General features: G+C 37.9%; 1 protein-coding gene across 2 annotated transcripts; it reads right to left on the bottom strand.

Annotated features, from left to right (window-relative positions):
• Nucleotides 1–236: 236 nt before the first annotated feature.
• On the bottom strand, nt 237–12556 carry pcdh12 (protocadherin 12). Of its 2 annotated transcripts, none has more exons than XM_046850166.1 (4): nt 9212–12556; nt 7607–7698; nt 6547–6695; nt 237–1448 (listed from the first exon to the last, which is right to left on the bottom strand). In XM_046850166.1, the coding sequence occupies exons 1-4, from the start codon at nt 12110–12112 to the stop codon at nt 1045–1047; spliced, it is 3546 nt and encodes a 1181-aa protein (XP_046706122.1). In that variant the 5' UTR covers nt 12113–12556; the 3' UTR covers nt 237–1044. The 2 variants fall into 2 exon arrangements, with proteins under 2 accessions (XP_046706122.1, XP_046706123.1); XM_046850167.1 differs by having other exon boundaries at nt 7607–7695.
• Between the last annotated feature and the right edge of the window lie 15063 nt (nt 12557–27619).

The raw sequence follows: 27619 nt of genomic DNA, 5'->3' as shown, positions 1-27619 counted from the left end.
GTGTGTGTGAATTCTGCCCTCTGGTGGACTGGTGAGCCATTTACAGTGTATTCCCTTCTTGTGTCCAGTGTTCCCATGATACAGTGTGCCAGTCTTCTGATCGCAAGCCATTTAGATACAGTAGCACTAGGGGTTTGTGTGTGTGTGTGTGTGTGTGTGTGTGTGTGTGTGTGTGTGTTTTCATTAACCATTTAAGAGGTTTTGTGGCCTTCAGCAAATATTGAAGACTTTTAGGAAATATTTAGGAAATGTTTATTTTATTCATATTGTATACAAAATAAAAAGTTATATACAAAGTGCTCTCAGTTATTCACATGTAAAAATATGCACATGTAATTCCTAACAACGTGTATGAAATCTGATTTTGTTTGTCAATAGAACATAAAAGATAGTCACTGAGAGAGTCACTGAATCTTAATAAATCACTGAATCACTGCTACAGCAACTAGATGCCTTTTTGTCACTCAACTCTTATTTACAAGGGCAACATATCCAAATACTAAATATTTTTTTGTATATTATTTACAAAAAAAGGAGAAAGAGGAAGTAATAATCAAAAGTCTGGCTCTGACCGAGGAAGTAAAGCTGCTTACAGTCCATTGTGGTAGAACATTTCACACATTCCTCCTCAGAGACAGGATTTGTTCAGTTGGTGTTTAGTCTTAAAAGAACACAAAGAGCCATTTCCTTCTCAAAACCCATACAAAGCTATAGGTCTCATAAACTAATTTGTGAAAAAAGCACCGGTTTAAGAGCGATTTGGGTTTACAGCTTGAAGCAGAGAGAAAACTGCCTCCTTGCCGTCTTAGTACAGTTTCACTCTGTTGCAAAAGAGTGCATAAAAGTTTAGTCCAGAAAATATGAAACAGCTCTTTTTAAGTTGCCTTAGCTGGCCTGTACCAGACAGACCTCCCCAAGAGACAAATGAAGTTGACAAAGTCTTTTTTAAAGAAACAACCCAGACAGAACTGCAACAATAAAATAACTCAATATGAATGGAGGGGAAAGGGTTAGTGTTTAAATTGTTCATATGATATATGGACATCAGTAACGGTTTGGAGTGGCACAGCGTATCGTTGGAGATGTTTCGTTTGGAGATGTTTCGCGACCTTGATGGCCGCTGAGGGCGAGGGAGTGGTGATACGCTGCGGAAAGTCTGTAGAGGATGTCTGAGCGCGGCTGAGCATCTGCCTTCTGCGTCATTAGCATCTCAAACAGTGTGCTTACTTCCGAAAGCAAAGTTTCACCTCCTATAGAGCCCGTCTTCTCTGGGGCCTTACCAAAGGTAGAAAAGGAGGCGGAGTCATTTGGGCTACCTAAAGTGGAGCTCTGATCTTCAGTGGGTGGTAGCCCATCGGGGACATAAAGGTTGTCATGATAGTCGCTGGTCAGAGGAAGGGACAGCCGAGCCATCCATGCCGGGTCAGGGAGGTCTGAGAACACATCATCTAGAGAAGAGAAAAAGCAAGAGAGAAAAGACAGATAGCAATTGGGATTTGTTAAAAGCTTTTTATATGCCAATGCTGAATAAAAAGAATACAATTTTATTTGCTTTTGCTGTGGTCCACTACTCATTACGCAATTTATTTACATCATTATGTAATATATTGTTATATTGTTATATTATCATCTGTGGGAAACATGTATGGGATGAGTGCACTTCCACTTAAAGCCTATAGGTGGATTAGGAAACTTTTTGAAGTAGCGAATATACAATGGCTAAAGAATTTGCTCTCTTCCCCTTTGAAAAACAAATAAGTAAACATAAAGGAATAACAGGATGGGAGGAAATGATGAAGGGGTGGCGTTTGTCTTTATTTAACTAGTCCATGATTTCCTTGCTTTAGCATTTCGTTTTGGTCCCACAAAAAAAGCTACAACAAAAAAAAGCTGCAATAAAATACCACTATCTTGTGCCTCTTTTAAAATATTTATATTATTTCCTTATTTGTTGGGTGACGCATAAAACTGCTAGCAAGACCCAGACTTGAGGGGTTCTCATGTCGGCCAACTGACCTCTAATTGCTCAGTAAATGATTTTATTTAACAAGCGAAAAAAATGCGACTCAGTTTATATTCAGCAAGTTGTGCTTGACCCCGGCCACAGAAAAGGCAGCTGGATTTTGCTAGTCTGTTTCCTCTCTGTCAGACTAATGAGGACCATAGCCTAAAGACACCTACAGATTTAAAAACCTAAGTAATATAATCACTCCCAGCTTTTTTTTTAATCACACACACACACACACACACACACACACACACACACACAGAATCGGATAATGTATAAACTAAACAGCCTCAAATAACTATATTTCCTGTTGATTCATTCCAGACTGCATCAACAACAATCGCAAAGCATCCTGTGCAAGCCTTATATTACATGAATGAAACAATCTAAATTTCTTTCAACTCGTCATAGCCTGTTTATTTTAAGTTTCACCACTGTCATGCGTTTTTTGAATAGGAGGAAAAGTGAGGTTCCTGCGGTTCCTCGACCACATGCGAATCATCAAACGGCCAATCAGCAAAGCTATTATAAATCCCAAACAACCAGCTTTTATGTTCTTTTAAAAATATATTTATATGTATATATTCCCCTAAAGGAACGAGAGCAGTGTCCAAAGTTTCCAGATTAAAGCAAGTTGAAAAACAAAGGAAACACGCTTGACTTTACACAAGAGCTGCTGCTGGTGGTGGTGTGGTCTGTTGTGTTTGTGTGTATTACTGCTCAGAAATGGTAGGCCATGATCAAACAAACCCACATGGACCACATCAATGCACACACTTACAACCTCTAACCACACACAATCAATTGCATCAGTAAAGGTGAACCAGCTTTTACTTCTGCCTTGTTCTTTCTCACTTATTATCTCATACACACATATGGGCTCCAACTCTGCTACTTTTTCCCCAAATCCTCATCTCTCCCTCGTATTCATTTATTAACATACATCTAATATGCTCTCTCTTTCTCTTAGTATTTCTTTCTCTGCTTGTTAAAAATAATTACAGAGCAAAAATGTGGGGATCTCATTAATCTCTCCAAACCCAATTATACTCTGATTAAAGACAGACGCTGCTTTAAAATCACTCACAAAACCTGCCGCAGACAAACGGTCACCGCAACAGAAGGCTTCCAGTTTCAAAAGTCTGTTGATCATTCGCTTGCAATCAAACTCGCATGTTAACTTACTAACAAGCAGCAGCAGCTCATGCCCATAGAGTTTGATGCAGGAGGAAAACATGAATAACAACATGAAAAATAATAAGTTGAGCTACTTGATGAATGCTATATTTAATCTAGTGAATTTCACAGTAATCCCATATTAGGCTGTTCAACAAAACTTACACAAATATGAACATCCTAGAGAACATGAGGCAGGAGGCGGCTTTGTCTAAAACCCAGAACCCCCAGTACCAACAATAGCTAAATAACATTAATAAAAATGAACTAAAATAAAATTGCTACTTCACTCTACAATTTGTCTCCTCAGTAAAGAAACTTAGCTCATTAGTCTATCAGTGCACCTGTTTTTCAGTCATGGCTTTACTGAAATTGGATGCAATGATTTTATATGATGATGTACTCTAAAGCAGTGGTCCCCAACCTTTTTTGCGCCACAGACCGGATTAATGTCGGGCAATATTTTCACGGACCAGCCTTTAAGGTGTGGCGGATAAATACAACAAAATAAAATAATACGACCGGCATAAAAACTGGTATTTTCTCAATATAATAATAAACGTGAATCCACTGTGTTGTTTTTTGTTCATTTTGCTCGCTTAGGGGTTTCAATTTAGCAGTAATGTATTATGTGTTAGAGGCCGGAGCCCCTTTAAGAAGGTAGTGGATGGAGGTAAGACATGTGACCGAGGCATCTTGACATGCATCAAGAGTGAGTGGGGGAGAGAATCCGGTAATTTTCCAAAATAAGACATCGTTCAGAATCAGATAATAAATAAAACGGAAATAATGTAAGTTATGTATTCTTTCTGTGCGGCCCGGTACCAATTGACCCACGGACCGGTGCCGCTAACAACTTAGCTAGTTGCACAGAAATCTAGATAGCAGACTAGATCACACTTGATATTCATAGTGAACTAACAAAATGTATATATATATATATATATATATATATATATATATATATATATATATATATATATATATATAATTAATTTTTTTTTTGTTTGTTTGTTTTTTCATCCATATAGTAAGCATGGGGTGGAGTGAATCCTCTCCATATAGGCATTGGTTAGAACTTGTAGTTACTATTTTCGACCACTTGTGCAATAAAAACTCTGTGATAAGCAGAAAATGTGATGTTTCACAGCTATGCAACACCTGTATGAGCTGCGATTCCTTAATCCATACATTTAATTGAATCATGTCCCAAATCACAGGCTATGACCTAAAACTTAAAGGAATGCTTTATGTGATAGTTAAAAAAGACAGGTTCATTATTTGAGAGGTTGGTCATTTTTAATCTCTTAAAACCAGTTAGTTTCATTGGCGTATTCACTCATTTATATTAGACCCTGTTTTGTTTCTCCATATCTGCAGCTTTTTTTAATTACTTAAAATACTACAAATCATGTATTTGATCCAATTTAATTACATTTAATACAGAGCAACATCCAACATATGAAATTCCTATGATAACCAACTTATAAAAACTAAAAACAGCCATTCTATCATGAACTCATTTTTCATGCATATCATGTTACAAAAAAACCCTCTATCCATCAGATTTTTTTCTTGGGTTGGAAAGGTCACAGCGCTTCCCTTGATTTACGCAAAGCTCTGACAATAGAGACCCCTAAATATTGCTAAATGATTGTCCTAACACAAAACATTTCTGTTTCAGTGATTAGATAACATCATATACAGTAAAACAACTTGTGATATCTCAGACATTATAATATCTATATCATCATACCAACCAGCTCACCTTTTTAGTGTCAAAGAGAGTGAGGAATAAGAAGCTTGAGGGGAGATAGAGACACCACAGACTGACTGCGTTCAAAGAGGTGAGTGAAAACAGACACTTACATTCACACAGACACACACACACACACACAAATAAATGCACATTGTGTCACACACAGTGCCCTTTTGCTCCTATTGCATCTAAATGTGTAATAAGAACTCTAAGGATAAAAGTAGCCTTAGGACAAAGAAGCTCTGACTTTTGAGAACTGTATGCTCAACAGGCTTTAAAGACGAGAGTCACTGTCACTGTTTATCATCATGAGTAAAACCTGTTAACAGATGATACCCTTGAGGAAGGCTGACTCAACTCTGCTACACAAACACACACATATACACCTTTTAGAGATAGAAACATCAACCAAAAAGCTTTCAAAATGCTTTAGACTAAATATAAGGAGCTCTTGTCCCAAACCTAAAGGCACCAAAAGTCTGGCAAATAAAAAAACAGAAAATCCATGAGCGTTTGATTTAAAGGACTCTGAGGCAGTTTACTCAGAACGTGAAGGAATTCAGAACAATACATGGAAGGAAACCCATACCAGCATTTACTAACATACAAAGGCCAAAAAAACAAACAGACCAGTCCACCTACTGCTTACAATATATTGTATATATATATATATATATATATATATATATATATATATATATATATATATATATATATTTTACTTTTCAATATTAAGACAAGAGTTTATAGGAACTAATGTACAGTTAAATGAAAAAATATACAATATCATGTTTCCTAGTTGGGATGTTTGTTGACATTGTGTGCTGATTATTAATTCTTATAATAATCCACAGTGACATTTCTATACATAATAATGTGCAGCTAAAAACCAAATGAGTGTTTTGTTTCACCAGATTCAACTTGACATTTGGTGGAGTCTATGCTAAAAGCTAGCTGGTTTCAGTTTTCAGTGCCTTTGGGAGTGAATCTTTTGAGAAAACCATGCTGACAGGTTGGAGAACCACAGGTTCAGGGGAAGCATAACTCAAGGATAAGTAATTTTAAAGCTTGTAGGCCAGTAGGTCTTGAGTCAAGCCCCGGAGGACCTCTACTATCTGATTTCCCTTCCTCAACACCTGAGTCAATAGATGACAGGCTGATAATTAGCTGATGAGTTGAACAGGCTTGTTAGAACAAAAGAAAACAAGAAATACTGCTGTAATGCAGTGCAAAAACATTCCAAGCCCCGAAAGAGTGCACTAGATACATCACTGATGAAAAAAATATTGTTATATTCCATTCCTTCAAATGTTAGTCATGTGCAAATGAAATGTCATGGCAATAATGCCATTTTGGCTAATGGCCTCATTGCCATTCTCCTGTTTGTGGAGTAATGTGTAGTTTTGAACTTTACCCAGTTAGGTAAATATACACCATACATAATGAATAGCATATGGCCAAAAACGTAGGGGAAACCATGGTTAAGCCTTACCCTAACCCTCATGTTTATTCAGCTTGCAGTGACAAATTTGGCTGAAATAAAATCTGACCCAAACATGCTAAAACATAAAAACTCTTAGTATAATGTTTTAAAGACTCTAACCATGGTTGCTGAGAAGGTTGGTGAGGCCCTCCTCTAGTAAAGTGTCGACAGGGAAGTCTCTGCCTGCCTCCCAGTCCACATCTCCAGGCTCACTTTCACCGTGCCCGCTGTCTTTAGTACTCAGCCAGTCAGCATCCTGTGCTCCATTCCTTGAGTCAAGGGGAAAGAGAGAATGTTTGTTCAGGGGTCAAATTGTAGAAAGATTTCTTAGGATGGTGAGTGTGAATAACACATAGATTTGGGGCTGGTGTTTGGGGATAACCAAAATAAAATCATTTCCAGTACAAAAGCAGAGTAGGCTGGTAAGCTAGCTAGCAAGCTAAACACTAGTAGGCCAACCTGCTGTCTTACCCTGAAATCTTTCCACAAATGGACCCCTGAGTAAAAGGTCATGTGTACGAGGACATTTGACTGCTGATGTACTGAGTGTCACTAATGAATTAATGTGTATTTAATAATTCTATTGCACTGATATTGTAGAATGTTTGAACAAAGCACCATAGAGAAGCACTTTGGTTTAAGAGATTGTCAACATCTAAAAAAACTAAATAAACACAAAGCAAGCAATTGCATGTAACTACAATATTTAAGCTTTCATTATAATGGTGTGGTTTTTGGTCAAGTCTAGTCCTGGCTTCTGAGTTTCCTTTTTTAGATAACATTTATTGGATGCACTGTAATGGAGTCCAATAAAAGCCACAAACTGGCTGTACAATGAATGGTGGAGTGATTGTATCTTTTACTGACATTGACGCGTTAGTCATATGAGTGAGACATGCACTGTGTAATGCTCATGCATGTTTTATTTTGTATCACTCTGGTGCCAAAGTGGCTATTGAGGACTATGAGACACCATTTTCTGGAATTTACTGTGTGGTTGCATGTTTACCAGTCAATCTCCTGCTCCATTGTTGCCCAGGTCCATTCTCACAGAGCGAATTATATATCTATGCTGTATTTTTCTACATGTATGTATCTATATAACTATTCATTGCAAAGATTCTAAACAATAGTAAAAAAAAACAAAAAAAACACAATAAACAGTCTAAACAGAGCTTACCGGCCACCTCTGTGGGAATATTTGTTGCCACGGAAATTTGGTCGAGTCTGAAACTGACCCTGATGCAGCAGAGACAACAGCTGTGACACCTGCTGTGGAATAATAAGAAGGAAATATTCTGAATATAGCAAAAATAATTATGACTTTTCTGAATTAAATTTACTATTTAATTAATAGTTACATTTTAGTGTATATAGTACTACACTTTGCACCTGCTACTAAAATATAAAAACATATCATGCAGTTTCATACCATTTAACATTTTAAAAAGACATTTGTTTGTGGCGGATGCTGCACAAGATGAAGAATGGGGAGGAAACACCAGGTTATTGAGTAAGAAAAAAAAAGTTGGATGAAGGGCAGAGAGAGTTGAGGCCGGGTAAGTGAGAAAGGAAACCATTCCTACGCAGGGCCTATGCTTCTTAAAGCTGCATCCTGCCAGGATACACCTTAGGAACCCAGTCCATGCAACAGGGTCATAGACCCTACAATATTTCAATACCATTTCCTCTACTTAAGTCTCGCCCTAATTCAAACTGCCAACTAGGCCAAGAAGGCGAAGGAGGGTGGAAAGAGAAATAGACAGATAGGGGAGGGTGATCTTGCTTCTTGCTTTGCTGTTCATTTGATGTCTCAGTCCTATGCCCAGAAATAATTTCTTTTATTAAATATAAAAGCTGCATCTGGATGAACACAGGTGCACAAGAGAATTTGCTATTTAACCAGCTTAGCATTTTTAAACAAACTATTAGGCATATTTTTTTTCTTATAAGTGCGAGGTTAGGTCAGGTTTTAACAATTTCCTGATAGCATTTGTTTTGTACATGAATGGGTGGACTCTTATTACATATATCTCTAAAGGTGATAAGTGCCCCCACCAATTTAATTTGATATCAGTATTAAGAACGTGTGTGTTGTTTCAGTAGGGAATGTTTGTATAGTTAATTTACACCCACATTTCGCTGAGTTAATTGTTCTGCATTTAAACAAAATAACTTGTTAATATCATGCTAGAATACACATTAAATGTCTGTGACTCTTAAACTGAAGCTTATCAGAAGTGATGAATCGCTAAAATTGCGAGATTGTCTGAGATTAAAAAAAAGGAGGTAGCGCTCACAAACTAGCATGCTAAGCAAGCGTTTTTTTTTTTCAGAATTGGATCAAAGTCATTGTTAAGCTGAAGTGTTCTTGAAATAAAGAAAATTTGAAAGAAAATCGTATATCTTCACAACAACACGTGTGGAGCTTATGGGCAAGCAGACAATCCTTGAGATAACCTTTTACCTTTTTCTTTAATTTAAAATGTTTGTTATTTGATATTGAAGGTTGATATTTCCCCTTTGGCACAAGGGTGTTGATTACAGTGTGTGAGACATACCTGAATAAAACCTAGTGCCTTACTACTAACATCATCTGTCAACTGTCCCCTCGGGCCACCAATAAATAGACCCCTATTCACACAGACAGCTTGTATTGTGTGACAAATGAAGTGGCTCTCATAACTTTTCTATTAAATATAATCTTTCATAAATTTAACATTAAATCAATACCAAAAAATTGTCTTATAACTTATATATGTTGCATTCTACATTGTTCTCTTACCTGCACCTCAGGTGAAGCTGAAGACAGCTCAAGTGAGTTTTCTCCAAGAGCCATGGATAAACGCACCAAATTTCTCAGGATTTGCCTGTGTCTGTCTTGTTCTTCTAGCCTTCCATTTTTTTCTGAGGTTTTTGTCTTCCTTAATGTGGCCTGTGTAAAAGGACCAGAGACCACTGTTTGGGAGTCAGTCTGTGTAGTTCCTTCTGCAGGTGTAGGGCGTCTCAATGTGTTAGTCTGTGAGTGCAAGGATGAAGAGGAGGAAGGATTTCGAGCCTTTCGCAGAGTTCGATAAGGTGTTGTAGGGGTATTTGGGCATTCTATGCTCCCAGGTTTCCTGAGTGTCTTGCTCTGTATGAATGGAAGAGTACCATTGTTTTCGGCATAAGCCTGGCTTTGTACCAGGTGAGCAAGCGTTGGTGAAAGACTGAGTTGGCTTTCTGGTTGAGGTTCTTCTGGCAGAGGAGAATCAGATGAGAGTGGCTGGGACTCCTCTTTAGACAGGTCATCTTTTCTGCCCCTTAAGACAGGAACCAGCTGTATATCTGTTTTCTGAATGTGTTTCTGTGGTCTGCGAGGGTGACTAGCATAGGTAGATTCAGCTTGTCTGCAGTTGTAAGCATGAGTGTCTCGTTTTTCTGGTCGACAGAATGTGCTAACCAAAGCAAAAGCTAGCAGTAAAAGCAAGCAGGTTCCCCCAATGCAGATAGCTAAAAGCATTGTAAAACTGAACTGTGCTTGTTGTCCAGGAGCAGAGTTCTTAAGGTGGTCACGAACATTGATGAATGTAAGCTCCATTGTTGTCTGTGTGACAAGTGGGGGTGTTCCCATGTCTGAAACTGCAATTATCACTTTAAAAGCTTTGCCAATCAATTCTGTAGCATTGGTGGTGTTCACATATAATTGACCTGTGATTTCATCTAACCAGAACAGCCTGGAGGGGTTCCCTTCTATTATTTTAAATTGGAGTTTTCCATTGAGGCCAGAATCAGAGTCACTTGCTAAAATGGTTGTGGCCAAAAAACCTTCAAAATTGTATTGGGAAGAATGATTGCTCAATGGATGATGGATTTCATGAACTTGGTTCTTAAGTTCTGTCACAATCTCCCCCTTTTCTGCATTAACTGGAACACTTACAACAGCAACACCATTCTTTGTAAGTGGATCTTTGATGATAGGATAATTGTCGTTAACATCCTCGACCATAATAAGCACCGTTGCACTGCTGGTCATTGGAGGGTAACCATGATCTACTGCTTCCACAATGAATGAGTATGTCTGTGATTCCTCATAGTCTAATGACTGCTGAGCAATAACAGCCCCACTGGATGGGTGAATCAAGAAGGAAGCAGTTGGTGTCTCAAGTTCATTAGACTCTCTGATTGAGTATGACACTCGTCCACTAAGATCTAAGTCAACATCATTGGCTTCCAAAGTCAGTACATGCAATCCAGGTTTATTATTCTCTTTAAAAACACCGGTGTATAACATTTTGGAAAAGACTGGTGCATTGTCATTTTCATCCAGGATATGAACAGTCAGGTGCCTGACACAAGACAGAGAAGGAACACCACTGTCCTGAGCAAGAAGAGTAATATTATATTCCATTTGTCGCTCCCGATCTAAGCTTCCATTGGTTACAATAATGTAGTTGTCTCCATGGATTTGTTTGAGACGGAATGGGCCTGATCCTTGCTGTATCTGGGCTTGGACTTTTCCATTTAGACCTGAATCAGCATCAGACACCATGACAAGAGCCAGAAAGGTCTCATTTGATGCCCCTTCTAACACAGTTGCCACAGGAGAGTCTGGAGGAGTCCATGTAACATGTATCCTAGGTGCATTGTCATTGACATCTTGAACTCTTACTTGCATCTTGCAGTGGGATGGGATAGCATTGTGACCACGATCCTTTGCTTGTATATCTACTTCATAGGATCTTTTTTCCTCAAAATCTAAGAGACCTTTTAAAACTACAGCACCCGTTTGAGGATCAACACTAAAAAGTCTTTGCACATCTAATGGGGCATGTTTACTGAGTGAGTACACAACCTCTCCATTAGCACCCTGGTCAGGATCTGTAGCATGAAGGTTGATAACTACTGTGCCTTTTACTGTGTCTTCAGGAAGGTCAACTATTGGAGCAGCCTCTTCAAACACAGGACTGTTGTCATTGGAGTCTAGCACTATGACTTTGACTTTAGTACTGCCAGACCTAAGTGGGTTCCCTTTATCCCAAGCCATTAGTGTTAATTCAAAAGATGAGTCCATCTCCCGGTCCAGTTCTTTAATAACCACCAATTCTGGATGTTTGGTACCTCCTGAAGGACGGACATCCAGAGCAAAATGATGGCTTGGAGACAGAGAGTAGGTCTGCAGGCCATTAAAACCTGCATCTGGATCCTCAGCACGGTCCAAAGGGATACGCATCCTCAAACCCACTGTTTCGGAGATCTCCACCTCCTGCACTGGGCTAGGGAAGCTAGGACTGTGGTCATTTATATCCATCACCTCCACTCTAACACGCAGGAAGTGCACCGCTCCACCTCTTCTATAGAGAACACTAAAGGCCAGCTCACACTGGTCAGCTCCACGGCACAACTCCTCCCGGTCCAGCTGGCCTAGTGTTGACACCATCCCATCATTTTTAGCAACTGCAAATGGTAGAGAATGACCATGCTCTACAATCCGGAAGTCCTCCAGTGATCCAGTCTCTCCTTTGTGACGTAGATTGTCCAACAGGCAGCCCACCCTTGTGCCTGCTGGCTGTTCCTCTTGGACATTATACTGGATAATGATGGGATCATTTTCGAGATGCTGACCCTTGCAGAAATTTATACTGGCCACAAACAGAAGCCAACACTGAAGCATGGCTGTGTGAGAGCTTTGTAATTGCGAGTCCATAGATAAAAATTCCAATACACCAAAAAAAACCCGAAAATAAATTCAGCTTAACAATGCCTCTAGGCCACTGTATAATTTACAACTTTAAACAATTTTGTCTAGCTTGAACTGTCTAGTTCTCTAGGGCTCAAGCTACCACACTACCTTAAAAAAATTATCGTGAATTATTAAATTAAATCTAACATAATTTAGACAGAATATAATACATAACTATATAGTTTTAAATACATGACCAATTAATATGCAAATTTGATTTTAAAACATATTCAAGTGTTCTGTCAATAGCTGCATTAAGAAAAAAATTCAGATACAGTCTAGCAGTTAAAAAAAATGACTTCTAACAAAATCTCAGCCTCTCTATCAAGCAGCACTATCCAAAAGCATTACTCACTCACACACACAGATCCTGATCCATGCATCCCAAACTTTGCTTAGAATGGAAGTGTGGAACTCAGAGACTGCTATGTTAATTTGAGGGGGTATCCATTGGACCAATCAACAGGAGTCAGAGCAAAAACTCCACCCCTCGAGGAAAATGTGTGCCCTGCAGTGTGATCTTAAAGTAATATGATCCTATTTCTCTTGTTCACTGCCCTGCAGCTCTTCATGCCTTTTCTCTTTTTTGTCCCTGTCTAAACAAACACATTAAGACCAGTCGTCTGAGGCTTCTGTCATCAGTAATCAGAGCAGAGCCCAAAGTAGAACACTGAGGGATTCCTGAGAACTGTAACCTGACCCTGCTCCAAACTTTTATCCACCATAAGTTCTGATGCTATCTCAAAACCTAGATAACTAGCACTACCTACAAGCAACCTGCTAATCTCAGATTTACACCGAAACATGAGATGTGTTTGTGTTAAAGACGACTTATCTCACCAAAGCTGTCTGCTTTATAAGGGTGACTGAGTTTGATCATTACAAGCAAGGACTTAATTCCAGTCAAACATTTCACACATTTTTTTATGATTTACTGCCTAATAACATGCCTATAGGTCCGATATATATATATATATATATATATATATATATATATATATATATATATATATATATATATATATATATATATATAATACTAACATACAATATTACTTTAAATTCTTTGACATAATATCATTGTAATGACTTCTTTCTTATATAAATTTAAACACCGATCAGGCGTAGCATTATGATATTATAACATTATCACCAGTAAAGTAAATAACTAGTAAAGTAAATAACACTAATTATCTCTTCATCATGGCATCTGTTAGTGGGAAAAAAACGCAGCTCTTGTGGGATGTTCCCAGTCCAAAAACCGCAGCTCTTGTAGGATGTTCCCGGTCTGCAGTGGTCAGTATCTATTAAAAGGTCCTCGTCCAAGGAAGGAGCAGTGGTGAACAGGGGACAGTGTCATAGACAGCCAAGGGTCACTGATGCACCTGGGGAGCGAAGGCTGGCCCGTGTGGTCCGATCCAAAAGACAAGCTCCTGTAGCTCAAATTTTATTAAGAAGTAATGCTGTTTATGCTCGATGGATCAGAACAGTTTTGGCAGTAAAAGGGGGACAAACACGATATTAAGCAGATGGTCATAATGATATGCCTGATCGTTGTATATTAATGCAGTGTAAACTGGGGTGTCAAAAAGTCACCTTAAACATAAGGTTTATAAAGTACACTAGCTGTAATGATCAATCAGCTTGTTCATTCTAAAAGAGGTTTGTCTGTCTGTCATTTACTTGTTATATGTTATAGAAAAAATAGTAGTAATGAATGACATAGGATGTTGTTCCCCTGGTAAGGACAGATACACAACCGTAAAATAAAAGAAAAGCACAAAATGTAAAAGAATGCATCCAGAAAGCAGCCCACATCGCTGCAGATAACAAGTCATATTATGTTTACCTGTTATTAAGATTAAAATGCCTTACTTATATGCATGTTTGCAGTTCACAATAAAAGACGCTATTATAACTTTTCTGCTCATGTATTGTGAAATAAAAGTAACAATGATGTTACAAACATCTACAGCTTTCACACGGTGGATATCAGACCACACAGAAATTCTAACATGCTTAAATTAGATTGATTAATTAGACAATGTACAGAACCCAGTCTTGTCTAAAAATATCAAAGCTAATGCATATCCATATGCAATGCTGTAATATTGATTATTATTATTATTCATATCCTTTGAGGTTTGGTCTTGTTTGCAATTCCCTAGTGTCACAAGTCACAAGCCACAGCTGGCGTTGGAGAAGCTTCACCTCAGTTTACACAACCTATGAAAATTAGTTAAAACAATTTCTATAACCTATAACCTACTCATTACTTTGAATTTTATGACTATCACAGTTTTGAGGATTTGAGAGCGAGAAGAGTGAAGAAAACAAATGTTTGTTATTGAAACTTGTGTAAAAGAAGGAAAATATTGTGTGTGTACATTTGTTTGTATAAAAGTAAAGTTCATTAAAAGGATTGCACTGCTGTAATTCAATTTTTTGCCAATAAAGAAGCACAATATATTATGGCTGACTTAAGAATTAGTGAGAATTATTTGCAATAGTTATTTAATGTTCATTGCCTTAAAGAATGTGATGGAGAAGAAAAAGCCAACATGTTTAACTTAAACTACATTACAAATTCAATAATTGCTGTACAGCCTGATAACACTGGCTGAAGACATCCATTCCCCCATTTGCCCTTTTTTTTTTTTTTTTTTTATACTTTTGCTTTCTGTGTATGTCATATGTGAAATTGTGGGTGCATGTGTGTGGAGTGTCTGCATATTACAGAGTGCAGAGGTCTCTCCGTGTGATCAGGCTTTATCTCCAAAACAAACTCAGGATCCTTTTCACACAAATCCTCCCTTTAATTAACTCCATTTGAGAAGAGTTGTAGGAGTCAGTCACTTACATTCTCTTATTCCACCCCTCTCTCTCTCTCTCACTGCACCTTTCTCTCACTCTATTTTTAACTTTTCCCTCTTCATTTTCTTACTGTCCCTTTATCTACCTTATTGATAGACATAACTGATTTGCTGATTTCAACATAGTTCCTATCTGGTGCATAAATTAAAAGAAATATAAAAAAATGTTAAATATGGACAATGAAACTAGAAGCCAAACCAGTGTCTGCCATCAACTACATCACCAGTAAACTGCAATCATTCCTGTACTTTACAACAAGAAGAAAGTGTAACCCCATAATTTCCTGGAAAAGTATACTGCTTTATGGGACCTCCAAAGAAATGGAGCTTGGAAGTTAGTAGTACAGAAATGAGCTCATACAGATCAAAAACCTCTCAAAACGTTTGGGAAAGAAAATGCTACAATTGGTAGGCATTTTCATGCTGACATGAATTAGCTACACTTTTGCCCTTTATAGGAAATGATTAGTAAAATTTCAGTGACCAACCTAATCCTATGATAAAACACTGATACCTTGATAGGAGTGGGGTTTTTTTACAGGATGATTGTATGAGTCAGGGTGACTGTTTGATGAGTACAGAAGTTAAAGCTTCACAGGCACCAGACCACACCCAAATTAACATCTCAGAAAGTTCTTTCCATTGTGATCATCAAAACACCATGAAATCTGATCAAGAGACATGGTGACACCTGTTAACACTTACAAATTTGTTCAAAGAGCCTTTAAATAGATACAATCGATTATTTCAAAGGAAAATATTAGGAATTAACAATAAAAATTGTGAAATTTATGTAAAACTACAACTAATCTGAACTCTTTCTCCTACTCTTTCTCCTTTAATCTACTTTAGTCTTTTTTTTTCCAGAGCGCCAGTCTGCTTGCCACATTTCTTAGCCTGCCTTTAAAACTACATATGTGACTTAAACTGTACCATAGTTCAGACGTAACATGTGTGAGTAGCTTTTCATCTACATCCCCACATCCAACAACCCTTTTCCACCCTCAAGTCCCTAAACCCATTAACCCCCCCGGCAACCCCCACCCCACCGCACTTCTTCCCCTACAATCACTTCCATCCTCTCTTTTTTTCAGAGTGGGCCGAGTTAGAAGACTTAAACTGCATTGTGTTGCTTAAACAATAGCCCACAAAAAAAAAATTAAGTCAGGGAAGTGTGTGTGACTTATGGGTGAGTTTTTTTATTTCGGAATCTGTTTACTGTTGTCACTGTAAGAGATGCAGGATGCAGAGATGCACGTAAACAGTGCTTTCACTTGCAGACTGTAGATTTGTCTTGTAGCACACATTCCTCACTGACCTGCTAGCCCTTATCTCAGACCAGATAGTCACCCGAACTATGCACCATCTGATAAACAAAGCACTCTGTCTTAAGCTCTACAGTGGTGAACTGACCACAAAGGAATACAAAGATCCTTCCACAACACATGGGATGTGAGATTTTACCTTATACATACACTGTATAGTAAACTATTCCATATCACAGTTTTGATTGAGCAAAATATTAATTTATAATAATTAACTTTAATAATTCATTTTAAATAAAAGCAGCCCTGACTGCAGTTATAGCTACAATTCAAACCACAGGTTTATATTATATGGTACTGGTATTATAGTGTACTGCTTTACAGAAACTTGAATGGCAAAGCAAATTAACATGTATGTAATGATTGGTGAGGATTTCAATGACATTTATTAAGTGTGAAAGAAGTTTCAGTGTCAAATAACAATTGTATTTTCCACCATGAAAAAAGTCTTCAGGATATTTTCCTGTTTCTGTAACAATGTTTTTGTCCTACCAACTTTAAGAAAGAGGTGTTGTGGCATAAGAAATAAACTTCTTTGAAGGTTACGTACTATAAATGGTTAAAAGGTATGATGATTTATTTATTAATAAATTTAAAAACTGTAACAGCTGGAAAAATCGCTATAGTATAAGAGGAATAAATGAGACGGATATCAGTAACTTCACTTCACATCATGCTACATGAGCCCAACTCTGGCATGGATTATTTTCCTGTAATGCCTCGAAAGGACTGGGTTACTTATTTAATAACAACGTTTGAATAGTGATCTTTCATAATGGACCCAAAAAAAAGGCAGTAGACAGGAATGACTGATAGAATTCAAAAGATAAGGGCAGAAAAGATTTTAGTAAGTATGAGGTAAAATAGAAAACGAATAAATAGCCTAATTTAGACCAAATGTTCCTATCTGTGTATGGCATGTGATCGCGTCTCTGTGCCATCCGAAGGTGGAGTGATTTCTGGCAGTAATGTATCATTTAAGGCTGGGAATTCACATTAGCAGCTGGGCAGGATAGGTAACACACACACACACACACACACACACACACACACACACACACACACACACACACACCCTGTCCTTTTCCTGAGGATGAGGTATTTTGCTCTCCAGATCGAATTAAAATGAAGTTATATCGCTATGATAAGGAATGGGACAAAAACATGCTGTGATGAACAAGCATTATTTTTCTTATTAAAAAAAAGTAAGGAGATATGCTGAAATAATGTTACAATCTACAACATTTTCTCAAATATAAACATATGGTGTCAACCAATATGGTGCCAAACAAATTCTAGTTTACAGAGCATAGTTAACCATATGTCTGACATGTTTGTTATATCTTTATGTGTGCCCTCAATCTATGAGTCTAATGTATTTAGCGAATAAATGTACTTAGCAAGCAATAAAAGTCTGTCTTACTCATAAATATGTGCCTCAACCTGCATTCTGCTGTTCAGTGATGTAACAAAAGATATGGTTCAGGGCATTTACTCAAACCTGGTCCTGAAATTCTTTGTCACACTAACACAAGCAGAGCAAAATGTATTAATGTTTACTAAGCATACAAAATCAAAAAAAGATAAAGTTTGTGGAGATAAAGTATAAATCAGAGAAGCTGCTCGACATGCTTCAAAAAAAAAAAAAAAAAAAAAAAAATATATATATATATATATATATATATATATATATATATATATATATATATATATATATATATATATATATATATATATATATATATATATATATATATATATATTTTTTTTTTTTTTTTTTTTGAAGCATGTCGAGCAGCTTCTCTGATTTATACTTTATCTCCACAATAGTGAAAAATGGCAAACTTTGATAAGAGATCAAAGACTGCAAAAGCCAAATCTGGCGAGTGGGGTGGGAAGCAGAGGTGGCAAAAGTACACACATCCTTTACTTAAGTAGAAGTACAGCCACTCATGTTTTAAAATACTCGGATAAAGGTTGAAGTACTGATTAAACTTTTTTACCTAAGTGAAAGTAAAGAAGTTTTGGCTCTGACATGTACTTAAGTAAAAAGTAGTTATTACTTCTACCTGTTTTAGCTGTTAACTGGACCTCACATCATAGATAGATAGATAGATAGATAGATAGATAGATAGATAGATAGATAGATAGATAGATAGATAGATAGATAGATAGATAGATAGATAGATAGATAGATAGATAGATGGATAGATGGATGGATAGATGGATGGTTGGATGGATGTGATAGCCTAGTGGGTTAATGTCAGTATCCCCACAAGGATGAGTTTGAGTGTTTGATTCTTGGTTGAGCTGGTTGCTGTGTTGGTAAATAAAACTTCTGGACCTTGTCCACTCTGAAAACATTTCAATTCTGTCCTTTCTGTGTTGGATTAATTTCTTGATTTCCTGGTCTTTAATGAAAGATAACTCCACCAAATAAAAGGCACTTCTGTGGTAGCTCAGTGGGTTAAGGCTTGTGCCTGAACATGGTCCTTAATATAGTCCACGCTGGTGATAAGGTTTCAAAGCCAGTCCTACATGCCTTCTTTCTTACTGCACTGGCATGAAAAAAAGTATGAACCCTCCAAAAAGCACACATGCTTTTCAGCAGTGGTCGCTCAGTGGTTTAAGGCTTGTGCCTCATCTGAACATGCTTCCCAGTCCGGTCTCTTCCATGGTTCAGTGGGTTAAGGCTGGTGCCTTGCTGATGGTGAGGATCAGGGTTTGAATCCTGCTAGTTGCGATGTAGATTATGTTCCTGCTTCCTAAATCTTTCTTTAGCTTTATATTCTTGTGTTGATGGTTTAAAGGTAGATAGACCTGCTCTAAACAACCTTCCTGGCCTGTCTTTCCTGATGGTTCAGTGGGTTAAATCAGGTTTCTTGCTTTTGGTGGGGTTCAGGGTTCAAATCCTGCCTTCTGCCTGCCAGTCACGATCAGGATTCACTTCCTACATCTTTCTTTAGCAATATATTTTTGTTTTTAATGGGTTGAAAAGAAAGATAGACCTGCTCTAAATAAGCTTCCTAGCCTGTCCTCACCAATGGTTCAATGGGTTAAGGTTGGTATCTCGCTGGTGGTGGGGATCATGGTTTGGATCCTGCTATTTTCCTGCTATTTACAATGTGGGTTCAACTTGTGCTACTTACATCCGTATTCGCTTCCTACATCTTTCTTTACCGTTAAATTCTCGTGTTGATGGTTTGAATGATAGACCTGCTCTAATCAAGCTTCCCATCATGTTTTTTTTCTGATGGCTTAATGGGTTAAGGCTGGTACTTTGCTAATGTTGGTGGTCAGGGTTCAAACCTGGCTTTCTGTCTGCTAGTCATGAGGTAGGTTACATTCCTGATTCCTACATCTTCATATTCTTGTTTTGATGGGTTAAAAAGAAAGATAGACCTGCTCTAAACAAGCTTCCCAGCTTGTCCTTCCTGATGGTTCAGCGGTTTAATGCTGGTGCCTTGCTAATGGTGTGAATCAGGGTTCGAATCCTGCTTTGTACCTGCTAGTCACGTTATAGGTTTGCTTCCTATGTCTGTCTTTAGCATTATATTCTTGTGTTGATAGTTTGAAAGAAAAGATAGACCTGCTCTAAACAATTGTTGCAGCCGGTCCTTCCCGATGGTTCAGTGGGTTAAGACTGGTATTTCGTTGTTGGTGGGGTTCAGGGTTTGAATCCTGCTTTCTGTGTTTCTGTCTGGTCTAAATTTCTTGCTTTGAAGCATGAAACAAACGATAAACCCCCCAAAAAAAGAAGGTGAGTTGTGGGACTTGATGGCTTTGTGATAAAAGCCTGGCCTCTGAGCTCAGAGGTTGCTGGTTTGAATCTGGCTTGTCCCCACACTGGGTAAGCTGTGTGGGAAGTAGTGTCTGGTGAGCAATGAGGTAGTTGACTGTAAACAAAGGCTGTGAATACTGGCTGCTTCACAGCCTCAGAAAAAGTGAGGGTGATGGTTTTTGGGAGAATTTTTCCCTATATATGCAAAACTAAGTCGATACTCTTTTTCTGAACGTTTTTGCTTCATAACCCCCTGTTTTCAGCTTCTCAGTCGCCGGGGGGGGGGAGACGCCCGGATATTGCCCCCCGAAACCACATCCAACCTTCCACGCAGCCATTTCTGACACCTGACTTACTACAGCCACCGGAACCATCCACACTTTTAACTTTGAGCCTTGGCCAGGGTTTGAACCGGCAACCTCTCAACCCAGAGGTAAAGCTCTTCCAATTGAGCCACAGGATCTCCTGCAAGAACCTGATTTTTAGGACCTTTTTTGGTTCTTTTTAAAAACTTTTTAAAGAATTTAAAGGAAAGCTAAGGGGTAGGAATCGAACCAGGTGAGTCAGATAGCAGCGACCGCTTCACTGACCATTACACCAACACAGGAGAGGCAAACAAGCCTTTGCTTATTGGACTCTTGGCTTTTCTATAGTTAGGAGACCAGTGTTTTCTCTTAGATCATGATGGTAGAGGGTCAAAACTTCTCCTTCCTGTACATTCTCTCAATAACTCGAAGTCTATGAAAAGTGACTCAAGACTACAAGAACCACATCTCCAACACCTGCACAACTGATATACCATGATTTACCAGCAACCAATTTTAATGATCTTTCATTGTTCTGTTTTTTAAACTTCTTATAATGTTCAATATGAAACTAGAGGTAATAATCGAACCAGGGAAGTCTTTCATCATAGATCACTAATGGAATTACTTCAAAACTCAAAACTTTGTTAGACATGTAAATAAGCAGGAAAGACAGAGACAAAGACAAAGACACAGCTTTAGAAAGAGTGAGAAACAAATAGAGAGACAGCATAAGAGAGACATATACAGTGAGACAGAGACATTTACTAAAAGAGACACAGAGACAATTAGATAGAGAAAATAGAGAGACAATGATAGCGAGATATAGCCACTTCCTGTTGGAAGTGTTTATCCCGAGCGACTCTTAATGATCTCATTTACTAAATGAGCAGTAGTGAGTTAAGGGCTTGCTCAAGTGCCCAAAACTGGCAGCTTGGAGGTGTTAAACATGTATCATATGTACAGCATGTGATATATATGTATATCAGTGATTAAATATAAAGGCTATATCAGTGCAGAGACGTGTGAACATCATGTAGAGCCTTTGCTATGTTTCCACACGGACAGTTAATGAGGTGATACCGGAGATAATGCACCTCTTCAAGTCAAGTCAGGAAGCTTTTTTATATATAAAATTATAGACATTTTAAAGATTTAAATGATGTATTGTGTTTATCTGTACGATCAATAGACAGTAATTTAAGTTTGTGTCGCCATTATGAGGGAAAAACCCACAAAACACCACCCAGAGGGTAAATTGTGTAAAACATGGCGGATTTGGTGTTTGATTTGAGACTCAGAAATAAAACAAAAGTTTACTGATTAAAAATATTTTTATCTGGAGTTAATTTATTTATTTTATATCTAAGTAAAGAAAGGAAAAAATTTCGTGCCATTTAAAATAATTTTAATTTTGACAGCCGAATATATTATATATATATATATATATATATATATATATATATATATATATATATATATATATATATATATATATATATATATTTTTTTTTGTATTAATATACAAAAAGGCTGAAGATCCACATATAGAGGCTGAAGATCCACATATAGAACACAAGCAAAGAAAAGATGATTATGATCAGAAATGTGTCTGTTCTCAGTCATGTTTACATCACTGACTCCCTCTGCCTCATCCACGTTAACCCCAAACTTCTTACTGCCTTCTGTGGTGAGTGAGAGTCAGGACTTTATACACCAGTGGATTAAACAAGCAGTGACAGGAAATCGGTTGTTCGGCTGAAATCGGCGCGCAGTGAAAAAAATATATATATATTTCACCAAATCAATGAATTAAAACTAAAGTAACGAGTCGGTTTTGAAAATGTAAGAAGTAAAAAGTACAGATATTTGTGTAAAAATTTAATGAGTAAAAGTAAAAAGTTGTCTGAAAAATAAATAGTGGAGTAAAGTACTGATACCAGAAAAATCTACTTAAGTACAGTAACTAAGTATTTGTACTCCGTTACTTCCCACCTCTGGTTGTTCTCCGATTGTTCTCCGACAGTCATCATGCACAAGTTGCCGAATGGTTTACACATTTTCAGGGGTTGAGCTCTTCCTGACCACCGTTTTCCAGTGATGTTCCTCCTCTCTTGAAGTGCACACAGCACTCAAAACACCTTGAACAACTCATTGCAGCATCGCTGTACGTCAAACACGTGTCATGTCAAATGTCTCTGTGACAGATTTGCCCAGTTTCACACAGAATTTCATGTTTGCTAGCACCAGTTAGCCGAATTAGTGTCAAAACTTTCTGATACCACCTCTGTATATGTGTATATATGGTACATCTGGAAACTATTCAATATGCTTCACTTTTTTTACATTTACAGCCTTATTCCATACTTGAATAAACATCTCTGGAGAGATATATCTGAAAATGGCTGTGCACCGAGGCTTCCCAACCTATCTCATTTAGCTTGAGAGGTTCTGCAAAGAAGAATAAGAGAAACTTCCCAAAAAAGGTGTACCAAGCTTGTAGCATCATACTCAAAAGGACTGGAGGCTGTAATTGGTACCAAAGGTGCTTCAACAAAGTATTGAGCAAAGGATATACATACTTATGTACATGTAATGTTTTTGAATTTTTTATTTTGAATAAAAACTTATTTCATGTCATTATATTATACATTATATATTTTATTTTGATTTTTGAAAAATAAATAATTTAATTCATTTTGGAATAAGGCTGTAGCATAAAATGTGTCAAAAGTAAAGTGTTATGAATACTTTCCGGATGCACTGTATATACACACACACACACACACACACACACACACACACACACACACACACATTAGAAGTTCTTTTGTTCTCATGTATCCCAGCGCTAGCCATGAGGACTCAAGATCACTTTAAAACATCTCAGAGAGCATGTGACTAACCCTGTGGTGAAAAACATGAATAGAACCTCTCGAAGCCATCTGCACCGCAATGACAAGAGCGGCTCGTTGTGTGGGTCTGCACAATGCAGAGAGTAACCTTTAAACACTGATGTACAACTAATAAGCTGAGAGGTGGATGAACACTACAATCTGCATTGTGTGCACTATATGTATATGATTGCAGTAGTGTGTGCACATTGTGTAGGAGGAAACCAGTGGTTACTGGGGCCATGTGTGTGTGTTCAGGATATGGCTGGAGCAGTGACCTGTCTGTTAATTGTGAGATAAAGATCAAGGCTTTTACAGGATGACTAATCACAAAAGAACCGGGGGAAGGGTAGGTGGTGGTGGTGGTGATGGTAGTGGTGCTGGTGGAGGGGGGGTTGCTGGATTATGGGGTGAAGACAGACAGGACAAAAGGGGGTAACAGGCATACACATACTGTTCCACTTTTCTAAGTTATCTTCAAGCCATTCATTGTTTCAGTCATCAATGTCTTAATAATCAGTCTGAAGGCATGCAGCACTTTAATGGCAGACACACCAGAAACACACTTGCTCTAATCTTTTGAGAGCACTGATCAGGACTCTCATGTGGCTTTGTGTATATCTGCCTCAAAAAAACACCACAAAACGCTGTTTTTTAATGTAGAACACATCATGATTTCCCTCAGGTTAATATAAAACATTGAATTCTTCCTCTGCTTTTTTATTATCATTATTTGTCAGATGCTTGTAGCCAATTAGGTGTACAAATAACAAGCCTTTTCAAGAATACTCAAGTGTATATCAAAATAATCAACTTTTTTATGTACTATACATGCAGAGGATTCATGTATAGGGAGGGGGGGGGCGCGATGCGCTTTGGAAAGAAAAGCGCAGTCGGTGAGAGAGTGCCGGTGGAAAGGCACGTACCGGGATACGCATGCGCGATAACAACGACCGCCGTGAACCAACATATACCAACAATAACGGACGGTGAGAGTGTGGAAGTTTAAATAGGAGCTGGTGATGATGCTAAACGAGCACCATATGTGCGCGATTGAAGCCGGGAGCTTCAGAGAAAGCGGCCGAGAAAGCACCTGACACGCTGAAGGGGGCCGAAGGGGGCGTGGCAGATGGATTACTGACAGATAAACATGTGCTGTATGTATTTTTATAGCATGCCTTCATCAAACAAATCGCGGCAACGCTGTTGTGTAAAAAAAAACTTCAAAAACACGTGCATGCACATTCTCATTTATTAACGCACATCATGTACATAAAGAAATTTCAAGCACGTTAATATACTGCCGCCATTTTGATTTTCGTTTATCTCGATCATCGGTTACCTCGATGCTTTTCTCGACCCCCTACGACATCGACATAACCGGGTTCCACTGTATTATAGTACTGGGTTAATGTAGGACAAGAAAAAACAGATGTCATTTCCCTGCTCTTACCAGCATCTGAATTATTTTAGCGCATTATAAAAAATATGTGCATATGTGCAACTACTGTCAGGCATCTTTCCAAAGTGTATAAACACATCGCTCTTTCATAAAGTTTAATTTTCATTGGCCCCAGAAATTATTTCCTGAATACACCACTGGTTAAAATTGTATTTAAAATGTATTAAATTTAATAACTGACTTTAGACTTCCATTTTGTGAGTAAACAAGATTAGTTTAAAAAGCCCTGAAGTATCCCTTTAATGGAGTCGACAGTGACACAGATTCCATCTCCAGTTATGTGTGGAAAGCTAAAACCCCAGTGTTACCTGAGCCACCCAAGAGTAACTGATGTTGCCTAAAGCTCTAATGATGCATTAAACACCTCTGCATTAGCGTCTGCCAACACAGACTTTATAGCAGCTCCACAAGAGGTAATGATGAGGTTTGGGGTTTACAGCCAACAACAGCTAGCATGCAGATGTAAGCCAGGCTGACCTTATTAGCCCTTAGTTTTCATTGATTTAATCTACATAAACCCAACACACACACACACACACACACACACACACACACACACACACACACACAAAACCTCACTCCTCCACCACCACCTTCTGCATCCTTGAACAGGTTTCCTGCAACAGGAAGAGAACATTCCCATATGGTATTTCTTTTGGAGCAGCAAAAAATGGCTTCCTGTCCAGTGCAGGTCAGTGTTGAAATCAATGTCAAGTGCTAGTGAATGAGTAAGTAAGTAATCAGGACAATAGAGTCCATGTCTTTCTATTCATATCACTCTCCTGGATATCTGAGCTGCTTTGAGTCCCGCTGGGCAGCGTAAAGCCCCGTAATTTTGGCGGATATCGGTATGAAAAAAACAAAACAAATAAATACAGCATACATTCCCAATATGCCAAATAGAATTGAAAAGAGCGGCAGTATTAGTACAAAAATGCTCTCATGGTAATATAGGGAACAGTGAGATGATCTAGTAAGGTGGGTCTGGTGTCTTCAAGTTCAATGTAATAATTTTTAAACACCACAAAATGTGGACAATAATGTTGAAAAAAGAAAAAAGAAAAAAAAAAAACCTGGAAGCATCTCAATGCCTTTTCCCTCATTAAAAATGCCAAATCTACAAAACAATCCTTAAATGTCTGTGTTTACCTACAATTACTAATAGCTAGTCGGCTAGTTAACAAACACTATGCTAGTAATAGTAGTAGCTTGCGGTTGTTAAAGCAGGATTTTCATTATTATAGTCTCAATTTAATTTGTCATATTATTTGTAATTTTATGACGGTCCTCTTTTACTTTGATGGTGTACTTGGCTATGTCTTTCTATTATCCCTTACTTGATTGGTCCAGGACTGTGTAGCTTATTTTGTGACTTATTGTCGTGTAGCTTGTTTTTAATTCGCGGTCCGAGTTTAGACGTCATTACAATACATGAAGCGCTGTGGTAAAATTGTCCTAAATATAAGCAGGACTTATTTATGCAGAATCTGCCATGGTTATTAAGAATAGAGCATGGTCAGAGCTTGCCAGAATGTGTTTACAGTACAAGTTCATTAATTTTTAGTAAGTGATTCATTGTGTTTACACTGGTTTACATTTTGGATACCAGAAGGTTAATCTGAAAATATCACAAGTGGGTGCAAACTAAATTAATAACTGCAAGTGTAGGTGGGATTTTTCTGAATATCGATCTATCTGTCTAACCCTTTCAAATGCTCTTTAAAAGAGTGGTTTAGTGTGTGGAGGTGAACAAAACCATGTGATCTCAGACCCCCCTAAAATGACCCAAAAGCAGTTTGTTTGTGGGTCCGTTTGTGGTTCGATATCTTCGTGATATGCGAAAGCAATGAGATCTGATTCAACCCTAACCCTGGATTTTACTTAAACTCTTGTGGCTGAATGAGCACAATCTCCACAAGCACACTTCAAAATCTAGTGGAACATCTTCCATAAAGAGTGGGGGTTTATTATAACCACAAAATAAAATGAAATGTTTCAAAAGCAAATATAGATTTTAAGTCAGGTGTCCAAATATTTTTGTCCATTTGGTGTAATCGTATGCATTTAAACTGTGTCTTTGTTTCTTTCCCCAATGAGCCTCGATTAAAACTCAATGTAGTTTCAATTTTTGGAGTTGGTTTCTTTTAACTATATAATAATTCACTCTCAAATGATAAAACACGCAGCAGTTTAGCCTCATGAGAGGAAGGAACATCTTTTAGCATCGCCATGTGATGACACTTTTTACTGCTGTTTCTGCATCCTGCCACTGATAGCAGCCAAAAACAACATGTATCACACCCGAGAGACACCTCACACACACACACACACACACACACACACACACACACACACACACACACACACACACACACACCATACGCACTGTCCAACGACACACACGCAAACAGACGCACCCATTAAAATGTCCCTGCACAAACTAGAACACTTTGTAATGACAGGGTGGAAGAGAGGATGAGACAGCAGAGAGACAGACATACGATTGTATGAAAGAGTGAGAGGAAGAGAACAGAGAGAGTCGGTGAAATGTCTGCTGTTTCATCACACGTTTTGTTATTGATCGCTATTTTCTTTGCTGACAATGTGAATTTTCAGCAGCACAAATATTTGGACAAAGGGAGGACAGTGATGTTCATGTGTACTGAGTGGAGCAAATGGTTGTAGATAAACAATTCGGTGATTAGCAAAAAAATAATAAAAAAAAAAACTTATGGCTACTGATTACGATGAGATTAATGTTAACATTAATAATGACAAAATAAAGTCAACAGGCTATAAGACCTGCATATCTGATACAAAAACAGCTAATA

Source organism: Silurus meridionalis, chromosome 5, assembly GCF_014805685.1.
Source record: "Silurus meridionalis isolate SWU-2019-XX chromosome 5, ASM1480568v1, whole genome shotgun sequence".
Classification (NCBI taxonomy): Eukaryota; Metazoa; Chordata; class Actinopteri; order Siluriformes; family Siluridae; genus Silurus; species Silurus meridionalis.
This window is presented reverse-complemented; position numbering and strand designations above follow the sequence as displayed.

Excerpts from the sequence above, each read along its gene's own strand:
- pcdh12 (XM_046850166.1), bottom strand. The coding sequence starts at position 12,112 with ATGGACTCGCAATTACAAAGCTCTCACACAGCCATGCTTCAGTGTTGG. Across the intron at positions 7,699-9,211 it reads CAGCTTCACCTGAGGTGCAG|CAGGTGTCACAGCTGTTGTC; the intron begins GTAAGAGAACAA and ends ATTATTCCACAG. Across the intron at positions 6,696-7,606 it reads TATTCCCACAGAGGTGGCCG|GAATGGAGCACAGGATGCTG; the intron begins GTAAGCTCTGTT and ends CCTTGACTCAAG.